The 14064-nt window shown below is 39.5% G+C and overlaps 1 protein-coding gene across 3 annotated transcripts in view; it reads right to left on the bottom strand.

The window, feature by feature from the left end:
* ESR2 (estrogen receptor 2) overlaps nt 1–14064 on the bottom strand; it is a 90776-nt gene that overhangs the window by 35231 nt on the left and 41481 nt on the right. Inside the window, exon 1 of one of the 3 annotated variants that reach the window (XM_055716092.1) lies at nt 23–267. The exons of 1 other annotated variant lie outside the window; for it this stretch is intronic. In XM_055716092.1, the coding sequence (XP_055572067.1) occupies nt 23–25 (3 nt within the window). In that variant the 5' untranslated portion in view covers nt 26–267. Of the gene's footprint in view, nt 1–22; nt 268–14064 lie in introns of those variants that run through there. One more of the 3 variants, XM_027802566.2, reaches the window with a different exon arrangement.

Here is a 14064-nt window from a genome sequence, read left to right as displayed (position 1 = left end):
CACTTCCTTGAGTAACACTTACCATTCACAAATCTAAGACACTACGGGCAGGGTTCACATCTGGCACAAGAAAAAACAGTTCCATTGGCTCCAGTACCCAGAGGATGATACCATTATCCATGAGGATGTAGGAAAAAGAAAGTGATGTTATCAATGTTCTCCACCAGAGAAAATTGGGTTTCTTGTTTTAAACAGCTCTATGTACTGAAGTGTATCTTGAGAGTCACCAATGCAAGACACACCAGATCAGGCGCAAGAACTGGTTTAGATGTCATAGTCAAACAGATACACGGGTAAATAATTAAGCCAGCTGACCCATTTGAACAAACTGAAAAGCCAGTTATTACACATTACCTATACAAGTATCTTTTTAAAAGCCTTGACTGAAATAACTAATACAGTATTTTTTTTAGGGTTTTTTGTTTGTTTGTTTTAGTTTTGGAAAGAGGAAAAAATAAGTAGAACGGGCAGGCTGCCATGTTTTAGAGCCTTCTTGGAAATATAATACAAAATATTTTCCTAGAAAAACACAACACCGCAAAAAGCAATATAGTGATGGATGTTCTCAGGCACCTTTCCATCAACATACAGTATAACAGGCTTAGAATTTTCTAGGTAAGTCATATATTTTGAGTAAACACTTTTTTTGCAATAGAGAATTAAGATGATCTTTTTCTCTGCTAGGCTTAAAGTGCAATCATTCTTCCTTTCGTTTCAATAGAAGTGATTCAGCAAGCATGCATTCCAGCACCCCATAGCCCGAGTCCCTCAGTCATCACGCACTACATTCTATTAATACTCTGCTAAGTTACATTTTAAGCAACTCACTGCAACAATAAACTGAATCATTTTCTCAAAAACTGATCATTAAAGGAAAGTCATTCCTGATGCATAAAATGGTACTTGTGCTTCAAGTTTTGTGAAAAAGTTATTACTCATTAAACACAGCAGTGCAGATACTGCCAACAGAAGGCACATAAGTAAACAAGTTTATTATTACCTCAAAGGACTAGGTGCAACGAATAGGGGACAGATAGGGAAGCAAAATAAAAATAAAGCTATCTGTCAGGACCTCAGGTGTTGTACTCATTGCAAAAAAAATAACAGCCTGTTGTCAATGAGATCAAGACCTCCCCTGAAGAAAATATTGCAGATTAAAAACACATGGACAAGAATATGTCAAAACACTTGAGCAAAACGAGCACTCTCTTTGGCCTGTCTTAGCCTTTGTTACTGAGGTCACTGACAACTTCTAGGTTATTCTAAACATTTATAAATGTATTTCAGAGCTCAATGCATATGACATACACAGGGGCACCAAGGGAACTCTTGTTTGTTCCACCAGAGGAACACAAGACTCCAGGAGGGTGTAACTGAAGTCTGCTACTCCCTGACGTGGAGTTACAGAGGCAAAAAAGCCAGGCTCTTTTCAGAAAAAGTGCACAAGCCAAGACAAGTGTCAGAGCAAGGGAAATTCCAGTTGGACATATGAAAAAATCCTCCATGGTGAGAATTAAGGAACAGGATAGAAAGGCTGTGAAACCTTCATCTTTGGAGATATTAAAACACTTGACTGAAAAGGCCCTGAGCGACCTGAGCTCACTTTGAGCATGATGCTGGATTAGATGCTCTCCAGATGTCCCTTCCCACTACTGGAGGCATTCATAGCAGAAGAAATTCTGTTTTACCTGTCCTGGAGAGAGTGAAACATACAAAGGATCATGGACACTAGCCATCTTGTCAGCTTTGTTCAAGAACGTAAGAGCTGTGTGTCCTGTCCAACGACAGCCAGCATTTAACACTTCATGGTACATGAAAACAGCTGTCTTGCATATACTGCAACGGGATTAGTTCACTAGAAGGTATGCACAGAACTGGAAAAGATTTTCAGGTCTCAGTTCAAGCTAGAGTCAAGATGGACTACAGCAGTGTGTAGCCTTTCAGTCTGTAGACCCTTAACATGTTACCAGACCTCAGAACGGATTTTAAGCTTTCTGTGATGTGGATTTCTTAGGAATTCAGAGACCAGAAATGGAAAGCTGCTGTCCTGCTCAAGAATACAAATGCAAACTGAGAGACTTAACTCCCTTACTCTCCATGTCACTACTTCAAAGTGCAGCATGGACATTCAATATGTATTCAATCAAAAAGAATATTTGAATTTCTGCATGAAGATTTAAGCATGTTTCCCTAGAAAAGAATCATGTATTAAAACTATTACACAAGTAACAATTACAAGGATCTATCTGAGGATTTTGTAATCACACTTCAATCCACAGAAGTATCATGGCAGAAGCCAGTACACAGAATATACCCTTGTCCAATAAGAACAGTATTATTAAAAGATAGCATCTACCTCTGGTGCAAGAAAGGGCGGGAAGAGCGGTACAGGCTGGCCTACACCTGGGACTCAGATTTTCATGGAGCTGGGAGGTACCTCTGTAGCCAACATCCCTGAAGTACACATGGGCCTCTCAGCACGCACTATTTAATTAAAACATAGCTCTGTGCCAACAGCAGGGAGTACACCAGTTCCCCGGATCCAGGAAGAATTAATTCCTTCAGACACCATTTCTCCCTTAATTGCAGTGCCTGGAACAAGCATACAGGAGCCTTCCTCCACCTCATTACTTCCTAGTCATTAGCAAAGCCTGTACTGAGGAACTTACTTAATTTGTATGACTCTGCTGAGAAACGGAGTGCCACGTTCAACCATTGTAGGGCTACAAGGATGATGAAGGTACTGGAGCATCTCCCTTCTGAGGAAAGGCTGAGAGAGCTGGGGCTGCTTGGCCTGGAGAAGAGAAGACTGAGAGGGGACCTTAGCACTGTATGCAAATACCTGAAGGGCTGGTGCCAAGAGGACGGGGCCGGGCTCTTTCAGCGGTGCCCAGCGACAGGACAAGGGGCAATGGGCACAAAGTGCAACAAGAACAAACAGCAAGAAGTTCCACCTGAGTTGAGGAAGAACTTCTTTACCTTGAGGGTGACTGAGCACTGGCACAGGCTGCCCAGAGAGGCTGTGGGGTCTCCTTTTATGGAGAGATTAAAAACACCCCTGGATGCAGTTCTGTGCAGCCTGCTGTAGGTGACCCTGCTTTAGCATGGGGTTGGGCTGGGTGACCTCCAGAGGTCCCTTCCAACCCCGACCATGCTGGGATTCTGTGATCTACAATCAAAAAGGGAAATACATATGGATAAATAGCCTCATTTTGCCTAGTAAGACTTTTACACAGCTTGGAGGATTACTGATTAACTTTAGTTATTGGTATCATGTAGATATGAGCTGGCACAGAGGCTAAGAATCTTTCAGTCAAGTTCTTTCTGCTTACTCTTATATCTCCCATATTAAAAATAAATACATTGGGGACTGAAAATACCACCTCATTTATTCCCTGTTCCCACAGCAGTTCCCCCATGCAGGTCTGTGAGGATATACAGAGCAGTGCCAGCAGCAACGCACTCATGCCAGACAGAAATCTGAGAGAAAAGGAGGGAAAAAAAAAAAGTCAATATGTGAAGAAAAACAAGTAAATCAGGCAATAGGAATAGAGCGGGAATTGAAACTTCCTACTCCCTCAGGGAGAGAGACTGACTGTCTTGCTTGCTTAGGAAAGTAAGGATGAGAGATTTTCCCTGGCAGCAGCTGTCCACCACTAGGCATTAAAACCTGTGATGAGATTAAGAGCCCTCTGGCCAGTGGACAATACTGTAAGGTCAAAACTGCCCCTGAAACCTAGATCCCCCGGCAATCCATAGACAACAAGATTAGATAGGTAGGTAGACAAACAAGACATATCCACAAATGACATGAACTAATTTATTTCTGCAGCATATGCTATATCACCCAAAGATCTGACCTGCAACAGCTCCAAAACACAGGGTGGGACTTTCTATTTGGCACGTATGTCAGTGAACAGAGGATTTGGTGTCTCCTGGCTAAGCAGACATGATGCATTGGCTGTTCTCTTGAGCACGCCATGTCCCAGGCTCCTCAAATGACCTCTTGCTTTACAAGCTTGAGAGACAACTGTGACAACCATAGTTATCTTTGGCATAAGAAAACCTTCCTTGTAAGTATGCTATCAGGGAATCAGAAACCCAAAGGGTGCTGAAAAAGCAGCAGACTTTTTCCTGTCAGACCAATGTACACTTATTCCCCTCTCTCATCCTGCAAATAAAACATCTCATTTACTGTGCTTTTTTCCAGACAGTCTCTTTACCATGCAAATTTTTCATGCTGTAGGATTAATTTATGTAGCAAAAGAGTCTGTTTCACCAGTGGTCTTATTAAGCAAACAGCCTAAAAGCATCTTCAACTAATAGCACTTTTCAGCTTTGTTTTCGAGACAGTCTGCTGTGTCTGTCCAAGGAAAACATGCCACATAGAAGATGCCTTTTCCATCACTGCCACTCAGGCTGCCACTAAAGCTGCGGAGCTGAACAGTGCTTTGGGAGACACTGAGAGACTTGCTTCATTTGTGTGACTGTGACAGCAAGGAGCATCCAGCTTATGTCTTGCTTCAGTCAGTATCCAAATGACATGCTTCTTAAATATGTGGCTGGTAAGGACCCAGTATGTGGTTGCCTTACCTTTTACTGCATAAAGCAAACTTTTGTCTTTTTAGTCATAAAACTTGAATAACCAACCTTTTCTGTACTTAGATAAAAATTAAATCTATATATGAATATGTATGAAATGCAGTACAGTTTTAGCCGTTTTTCTGGTTTTAGCTATAAGTCAATTTGTTTCCTTATTTGGAATTTATGTAAAATACTATTTTACTTTTATTCATTTCACTATGCATCTTAACATTAACAGAAAATTCAAGACTAAATATTTTTACCCCTGCAATTTTATTCTAACCTCTTTAAAAAAAGGTTTTGCAATGTAGTTGTTTCATACCCAATGTTGATGACTTAAGACTTACAACTGCATGACAAATTAGTAATTATGCTGTAACTTTTCCCTCATCATCACTAATTCACTGAAATATTCAACACGGAAACCAAGGTATTGCTTATTCTTGCCTTTCAAGCTATGAAACACTGTTAGAATGCTGCATGAAATCCCAGATCAGGTGTGTTTAACATTGTCCACAGGTAACAAAAGTTTGTGTATCTGTTTTAGCCCCTTAAACAAAAAAAGTTGTTCTAGATCTGTCTCATCATTAACCTGGGTATGAAAACCGGTCTTTTACTGTGAGTAAAATTCTGTCTTAACTGAGTAAGAAATTTGTTGTTGATTCACACAGACACTTGTCTAATATGTTAATTAAGACAAAACTTTAATATCCTTCTAGTCTTATTAAAAAGAAATCTGAGAAATTATTTTTGGGATTTCTGTTCTCTGAGCTTCATATTTCCTGCCTCTGGAAGAACGGATCACCAAACTCTTCTATGTGAATATTTCTTGCTGCTAGCAAAAGCATGTTGCAGATAACTGAAGAAAAGCACAATAACATAGAGGATATAAAATTTATTCAGCCTCATGGATCACCATTCCTTTTCACTGTAAGTTCTTTCCTACTTGTACCTTTAAGTTAATATTCAAGAACCAGAACTAAAATAAAAAGTATCTAAATAGATCATATACTAACATGGATGTATAGTGATTTTAATGATCATATTTTAATACATTCTTTATCATAATATCATCATAAGATACAGTGCCTGACTTATAAAGGCAATTCTGCAATTGCAACATTTTAATAATATCTCTGAAACTATGGGTATTTTCATCCTGTGATATTTGAAGTTTAACAAAGAAATTCACTGGGATATAAAATAATTTTTGTGATTCCACTTTTTCCAGCAACACTTGAAGCTCCATTAACTATTCTTACAATTTACAGCACCTAAGAGAGCAACTGTAAAGAAGCATCAGATTTAGTCCATCCCTTCAGGTCTAAGACTTTCAGAGGAGAAACAACAATAAAAATCTGAGGAAGCTGAGCTGTTCACTCACACACACAAAATTACCAGTCTCAGAATAGAGACACTACAGCTGTCTTCCTCTTAATACTGTGTTACTGTCACTGCATCTGCAAAATGTAAGTTACATCTTATTTAGAAAGATATAAGAAAGGAAAGAAAGGAAAGCAAAAAGGAGGATAGAAAGAGAAGTGAGTCTGTGTTTAAACTTTATGTTCACAAAGAGGAATTTCGATAAAGTTCTCAAATAGCATATAAAAGTTCTAAAACTTTAAATTAAAAATACACAATATATTTGTGATTCAGTAAAGGCATCCTACTTCAGTCTTAAGATTTCTCCCCCTCTTTCAGAGACAACAGATGAGCAAAGAATTTCAAGGATACGGATGAGAAAACATTGCTGGTAATACTCAGTACATCAGAATCAAATGCTAAATTACTTTACATTCAAAAGTGGTTTCTCATGCAACCCATAACCATATCAAAACTTTCTCTGCACATAAATGGTAATTGTGCATCATTTTCCATATGACAAGGCTGAACCCTTTCCCAAAAAGAAATAGCACATTTACCAGCTATTCCAAGGTCTAAATTGCATAATTTGCTCTCTCCAATTTGAAATTTATTTTCTCTAATAAAACCTCACTTATAAAACCTCCAAGATAAAAAGACCAGATCATTCTTGTCATTGCTAGCCCAAAGTCTTTACTAGCATTCAGGCAGATGTTGTGATGGGTTTGATGAAAATTTACGCATGTGCTGTCCCATTTTTAGTTATTGTTAAATATACCTTTTAGCATGGCCAAAAGTAAACTTAAGAAACAGGCTTGTATCTTCCTGTCTAATTAGGAAGTTGCTTTTCAAAACTGAGTTCTCATTAAAAGAATGTAAAGCTGTATCACTGACTAATATGGGAAAACTACTTAGGTAGACATAGCTACTGTAAGAACAAAACCCCAGACATTTATCAGTGTAAGACCTGGAATTTGAAAAGCCTGATCCAAAGTCCAGTCAAGTCAATGAGGAGACTTCCAATAACTCCAATTTGCTTTGGATCAGGTCCTAAAAAATACTATGATTGTAAGAAATGGCTTTTACCTTTTATTAGCATATTCATTTGTGCAGTTTTCCAAAAACCTTAAAAAACCCAAGCCCCTAATGTGTGCTCAAAAATACTCCTTCTGCTTCTAGTCCAGCAATCCTATCCTAATTAGATTCTTAAGCCAAAGTCCTAAAATATATAAACTTCCACAACTTCCTCTGAATCCTCAAAGCATTTTTAAAACACAAACCTGTTGAAAGATCATTTAATCTGCATAAACTGTTAGACTTTAAGAACAAATTTGCACTGGAACCAAAACAAAAACTCTCGGTAATTTAACTACCTCATTTCATTTAGGCTATTGTTCATAAATCCACAAGCTATCAATTACAGAGCTTTGGCAACATTTAAAATAATAAATATTTCATTCAATATAGCACGTACCTGATTGATACTGAATAGGGTTTCTGCTTTTAATGAATGTTCTGACAGCATTACATGTCAGCAAGGTTTTCACATAGCAATTCTGGATGTGTTTTCCTTCTTCCCTTTATCTCTGATTCTAAAGCAGCTGTGCCCACCACCACTTAGTCATCAGATCTCAAATATGAATCTTTTCAAAGCAATGTGATGCCCGCTCATGAGTGCAAGGTTACACACATACTATCAGTGTTTCCTTTCCTGTGAAGGCAAGACCTAAACAGAAGTTCCTCCCCCTCCTTTCTGACATAACAAGCTTCTGAATTTGTTGCTCACTGCAGTTACAGCTCTTACATGACTGAATCATTTTATAAGCCAAGCATTCTCATATTTAGCAAAGACATATGAATGATGAATTAACCAGCAATTCTGGAAGCAAATACTGAGATTTTAAAAAACTAAATCAAATGTTTTTATGTCTTTGTCACAGGAAAACCTGAAACATAATTACCATTTGCTGTGAACCAGCAATGTACTTATCTTAGACATCTTAGGCAGCATAATTAATAAACTGCTTTGGCATTGTTTTAACACATCAGATGCATAAACACAGATGAGGGCAACTTTTTTTTTTTTAATGTAAAAAATTTCATTTTCAAACAAAGGAAATCAACTGGGAGCCATTTAAGGTAATATCTTTATTTTACCGAGTGTAATGTACCAAGCTGGCAACCAAACCCCACACAGCTCGCTCCACCCTGGTGGGATAGGGGAGAGAATTGGAAGAGTAAAAATGAGAAAATTTGTGGGCTGAGATAGAGACAGTTTAATAGGTAAAGCAAAACCCCACACATAAGCAAAGCAAAACAAGGAATTCATTCACCACCTCCCATCGGCAGGCAGGTGTTCAGCCATCTCCAGGACAGCAGGGCTCCATCACACCTCACAGTTACTCAGGATGACAAAACAACCCAACTCTGAACATCCACCCCCTTCCTTCTTCTTCCCCCAGCTTTATATACTGAGCATGATATCATACGGTGTGGACTATCCCTTTGGTCAATTAGGGTCAGCTGTGTCCCTTCCAACTTGTTCTGCACCCCCAGCCTGTTCACTGGTGGGGTGGGGTGAGAAGCAGGAAAGACCCTGACTCTGTCTAAGCACTACTCAGCAATAACTAAAACATCCAGTTTCCAGCACAAATCCAAAACAGTCCACACTAACTACTGTGAAGAGAATTAACTCTACCCCAGCCCAAACCAGCATACGGAGTTAACATTTAAAAAAAAATAAAAAAAAATTTTGAAGGCATGCAGCAAGGTACAATTCTCAATTATACATTAGGATTGCTTTCAAAATGCTTGATTACTTGCACAACATTAACCTATAATTTACTCTTACAAGCATGTCAGCTTCCCTAATTTTCTTGGATAAAGCCTCACGTTATTCATTCTTGCATTGTAGACCCAAAAATACCTTCAAGTCTACACAACCTTCTGAAGTCTCTTGTCTGAATTAGGAGATTTAACTGTGCCAACCCAAGTAGCTGAAAGACTCCTGCCTCTTTGCTATCGACAGCTTCTCTGCAAGCACTATCAGGACCAAACCAAGGTAGTACTATTCACTCAGTCAGCCATTCCCATAATTACTTTATATTAATGCAATTTTTCTCAGCATCAGATTTGCCTTTCTACTTGGTTTCTATGTTCTTTTCCTTGAGCCTCCCCATCTCTTCTCGTTACTATTTTGTAGGTCCAAACACAGCTGCTTTTAGTCTGAAATTTCTTTTGTTTTAACAGATAATGCCTTTTGCAAGTTACAGGGGATTTAAACCCCTACTGCTAGAACTTTCTGATTATTAGTTTTATATGGAGCTAGACCTGTGTCAATCCAATCCTATTTATGCCTGTGGTAACCCCTAAACACTGTTTTAAGGGCAAGGTCATGTTCCCTGCCATCCACAATACTAATGGGACAGGAACGTAAAGGTTTACTGCTAACTGCTACAGAATTGCACCTTAGTTGTTCACACATGTAAGGGAGCTGCTTTCCCCTCACACCCTGGCATAGCCCCTAAACCACCTGCAGGCCCTGATCCTGCAAGTCTCTTTAAATACCTGACCCTTACCAAAGCTCCCCTCTATTTTTAGCAGCTGTGCTCCTGCCCCTTTCTCAAGACAGCAGCAGAGACTCTACTTCTAAAGGGTTCCGCAAATGGGTAGCAAAGACTTTCAAAGCCAGGAAGGACAGAGGGGATGCTAGCCATAGCTGTCAGCAGAAGTGAGACTTGTGAGGACATCAGTGGCATCAAGAGATCCTTATGGCTGTCTTCTCCCATGAAATCGAGGGGAAGTCATCTAGTAAAACAAGACACCTGCCCTTCCTTGGGTGAATTTACCAGAAACTACAGCAGTCTCTGTCATCACATTAAGCATACCAGGTTTCTGCAGAAGAAAACTGTTGTGCATTTGATCACCTTCAATAACTTCAAGAAGTGTTGCCATAGACATAGCTAAGAGCTCATATATACGCTCTGCCTGGCAGACAGCCCTGTCTGAGATTAGAATAATACATCTGCACCTCTGCAGATGTGTGCACAAAATGCGGATCTAAGTGGGAAAGGGGAACACAGACTATGGATGCCAAATAAACATTAGGAGCAGCATGAAGTGGTTACCTGTGAATTGTATCTTTCCTCCTCATCCAGGTCTTCTCTCAGTTAGGAGTCAGAGCTATTTTGGGCAATATAAACAAAAACCTTAAATCAAGGCAAATTAAGATAGTATTAAAGATTTTATGTGTTAGATAACCAGATGGAATAAAAGAGTAACTAGATAAATAATCAGGAACAGGTTGGCATTAGACAAAAAAGTCAAGTTCTCTTTCTTTTATATATGTAATGTATACTATGATTCCTAAAACAATATAAAATGAGAAGGCCTTTAATTTATTTTCCTCATAGTTTTTTTTGGAGGGGTGAGTGCAAGACAGGATGCATAAAGGGATGGTTAGAGTCTGAGCTGCAGCAGTTTGTAACTGGAGCAGCACCAGTCTAGCAGACACATTGAGCAGCTACAAGGAGCCTTGAGACAATACACAAGACAAAAATAGGACGGTACATTCCCCTGTGAGTACAAGGGCACAAAGGAGAATACCTTAGGGCGAGTAGATGCAAAAAACATTTCCTTTAGACAAAAGTGGTGTAGTTAGCAAAATGGGTAAATTCACCTACTTGACAACCCAGGCCCATCACTGATGAACGGATAAATTTTGTCTTGTCCCAGAGAATTACTTACATCATTATCACATAAAGCTCTTGGGCCACAGGAGCCACCATGCCAACTGTATGGTATATACTGTCTGTATACTCCCCAAGTAAAGCACCAAGTTTGCTTCTCAGCATTCCCACTATATTTAGCACCCCAGGTCTCAAGCAAATTAATGCTATGTAAGCAATTTGAAGAGTGGTTTGACTTGAGGATCCACCTAAGAATCTTTTTACAACCTCCCACAAATTTTAAAGGTGTTACAGTAAAAGGATCACACTGAAGGAGAATGAAGAAGAAGAGCCAGAACAGCAGAGGGAATCTTTTTGGACAATGTTCATCAGCGGTTACATGTTCTTGCATGCCTATTATTAAATTGCTGACACCTGCTGATAGCTATATAAAAAAAAAAAAAAAAAAGGCGCTACACAGTTTCATCACAGTAGCTCATATATCCAGAAAAAAAAAGACATAAACTTTAAGGAAAAGAAGGATGCAATATTACATTTGCAAAACCAAATTAAAACCTCAATTATGCCTAAAAGAATTTGAAAGAATCTACCCATCCCTGTATTTCAGGCAAAGGTATATTCTCCTCATCACCTGTGAGTATCCAGTGGGCAAATACCTCGCTTTGTTACCACAGCTGCCACCTCAGCACTTTATACTTTATTCCCTAACTATTACCAATAGAAATGAAAAATCAGTATCACAAGGGAAGGCTTATTTCCACTCCATACAGAAAAGCTTCCGTGAAAAATTATTAGCTTTAAATACAGCCACCTGGTTCACAGCACCTCCAAATCTGATAAAGTTTACAGGCACCATGCTGACCCCTCTCCTTGAGGCTCCTAGCTTCAAGCTGAGCAGGGATATGTCTGGGTGCTGCAATACATTTAGACTGTATCCAATGCTAGCTGCAGGTTCTGAAGGTCCACCTTTTTGAAGCTTAGCTGTAGTGATAAGCAGCTCTGCCATTGCACTAGGAGAGACCGATAAACACCTTGTGCCCACACTGCTAAGGATTCATTCTTGCTTACATTCCAAGGAATCTCCATTTTTCCATTTTTACCCAGGTCTCTTATCTAGTAGACTGGAATTAAAGAAAACTATTTCTAGTAGGTTCATCCTTTAGAGAGGGAGAAGAAAAAGAAATCTAAAGTTTTAAATGCTAAGTATAACGTTATTGCAACATACATTAGGATTCAAGATTGCTGTAGTATTTTATTCTCTTTCCAATTAGTTGCAGTCTTAGCAGCAGATAACTGAGGTCAAAGGCTGAAAGTCACTGGCTGAACATGTGGAATTTACATTTCTTGTTTCTGTGCAGCAGAGAATTCTCTCTTCCTTCAATCTACCTCATTCAATATAAGTTCAACATAGGTGATTTTGAATTCACCTTGGTTTTTAAATGTAGGAAGCCTAGGTTTCCAGATACTCAACATGAACCCCAAATCTGCATATAAATCATACATGAAAAAACCAGCAGTCTCAGTATCACACATACAGTATGGGATATTACTGAATAGGAGATTTGGTCTGCTGGGTCCAAAGGATTTCCCCTACTGCCACAGCTCAGATTCCTTTCTGCCCTCATTTAAGTCTTTCCTGATACAGCTCCCAGGCATGGCTCATGGTTGTGCAGCATATTCCTGTATCTTCCTTTGGACCTCTTGGCCTTGAATATACTGCTATAGTAGACTATGTCTGTTAAGACTCATATGTCCTGAAGTAGCAATTAAGTCATTATAAATAAATACCAACCTCCTTCTGAGATCCTAGCTTACTGACTGATGTTATGAAGGAGGCAAACCAGCTCCCCCAAAACCAAAACTAGGCCTTGTTTCTTCAGCCTATCTGCTTCCAAAGAAGTTGGCCTCTAGAGACAACAGAAACAAAGTCCTTTCTATATCATGAGCTCTTTCTTGCTAATACACAGCCACGGTCAGGTCACAGGGGAGGATTTTGTTTCTTGCTGACCTTGAGATAAACATTCATTTCCCTCCCCTCCCCTCCTTTTCACCTACCTCCTATACTCTCCAGGGCCCCTACTGGCTACATTTTCCTTAGAGAAATTCCTCCCCCTGCACTGCAGAGCTGAAGGCAATGGATTCATTTCCCATCTACCTTACAGTCACACTAGCCAAAACTATCTTTTGAGGAGGTCTTAGCAATTCCTCTTCATCTAATCTAGTTACATTTAGTCTACTAGACAAGTTCAGAAGAGAAAGAAAAAAAAAAAAAGACATATAATCATTATACTGTAGGAGCCCTCGGAGAAAGCTGCTGTCCCTAAAGCCACAAAGAATCAGCAGAGCTAACTGCCTTACATATAGTGGGCAGATGAACCATGCAATTACAGAAGATAACAACTGCTATGAAGGACATGACTGATATCATACATCTGTTTATTAGATCTACTCAACCTAAGCTTCCAAATGATTGCTGCTTCCTTTTTTTTTTGCTATGATCTTACGAGAAAGTAGGCAATGGGAGGGGGAAGAATAGTTGGGCAAGATAGAGGAGGCCTGCTAGCTCAAAGCAATCACTAATGAAGTGGCTTTGGTATGGGGTTGAAATGCAGTTGGTCACACCCACTGCTCTTCAATAGCTTTTCAACAGGTATCAAGAGCAGCTGTCCTTAATTCAGATTCTCTCTTACAATATAACTAATATACTCATGCAAACTGAAATATATTTTCTTTCCTCAGCAGACAATCTGAATCTAACTAGCAAAGCAAAGTTCAAGATGCAGAAGATAATGCCAGCGGAAGAACAAGAGAAAAGAGAGTCACAAAGCCACCTGAAGTGGCTGAAAGATTCCCAAAGTATTTACAACAACTGAAGCAACTAGCTTTATTCTTTGGTCAATGCAGACACTTAAAAACAACTTGCCCCTTAAGAAGTCTGTTTACAAATAAATCAAACCACCACAAACACCACAGTGGTTAAAACTCCTGTTTCTCTTTTCAAAGTCAACAGAACAAAGTAGATACATAAAACGGTGACTCTTCCCACATATCTCTTTAATTCACAGGTTTTGGAATCAGACCTCATTTTGCAGCAAGTATATTTCAACTTCCCCTTCAAAAATAATCAGTCTTAATGACAGCAGATACTGGCTAAGGTCAGACTGGGTCATCTCCTCTCTCTGATAGCTGACTGCCATCACTAGCAGCAGTGTCTCTCCCTTGCCTTCTCAGGACCTGTCCCTTGTGCTGGCTCTGGAGCTCACCTGACCCAGGGGAAGTCACTTCAGCTTGGGAATTCTGCAGAAAGCTACCCCAGCAAAGGAGAGGGAGTTTCATTTTTTTCTTTCTTTCTTTTTTCATCTCACTGCTGGGCTAGTAAGATGAATCTACTCCTCCAGAGGTCAGACAAACGGCAAACCAAGAGAAACAC

The sequence above is a fragment of the Falco cherrug genome, chromosome 7 (assembly GCF_023634085.1).
Source record: "Falco cherrug isolate bFalChe1 chromosome 7, bFalChe1.pri, whole genome shotgun sequence".
Taxonomy (NCBI): domain Eukaryota; kingdom Metazoa; phylum Chordata; class Aves; order Falconiformes; family Falconidae; genus Falco; species Falco cherrug.
This window is presented reverse-complemented; position numbering and strand designations above follow the sequence as displayed.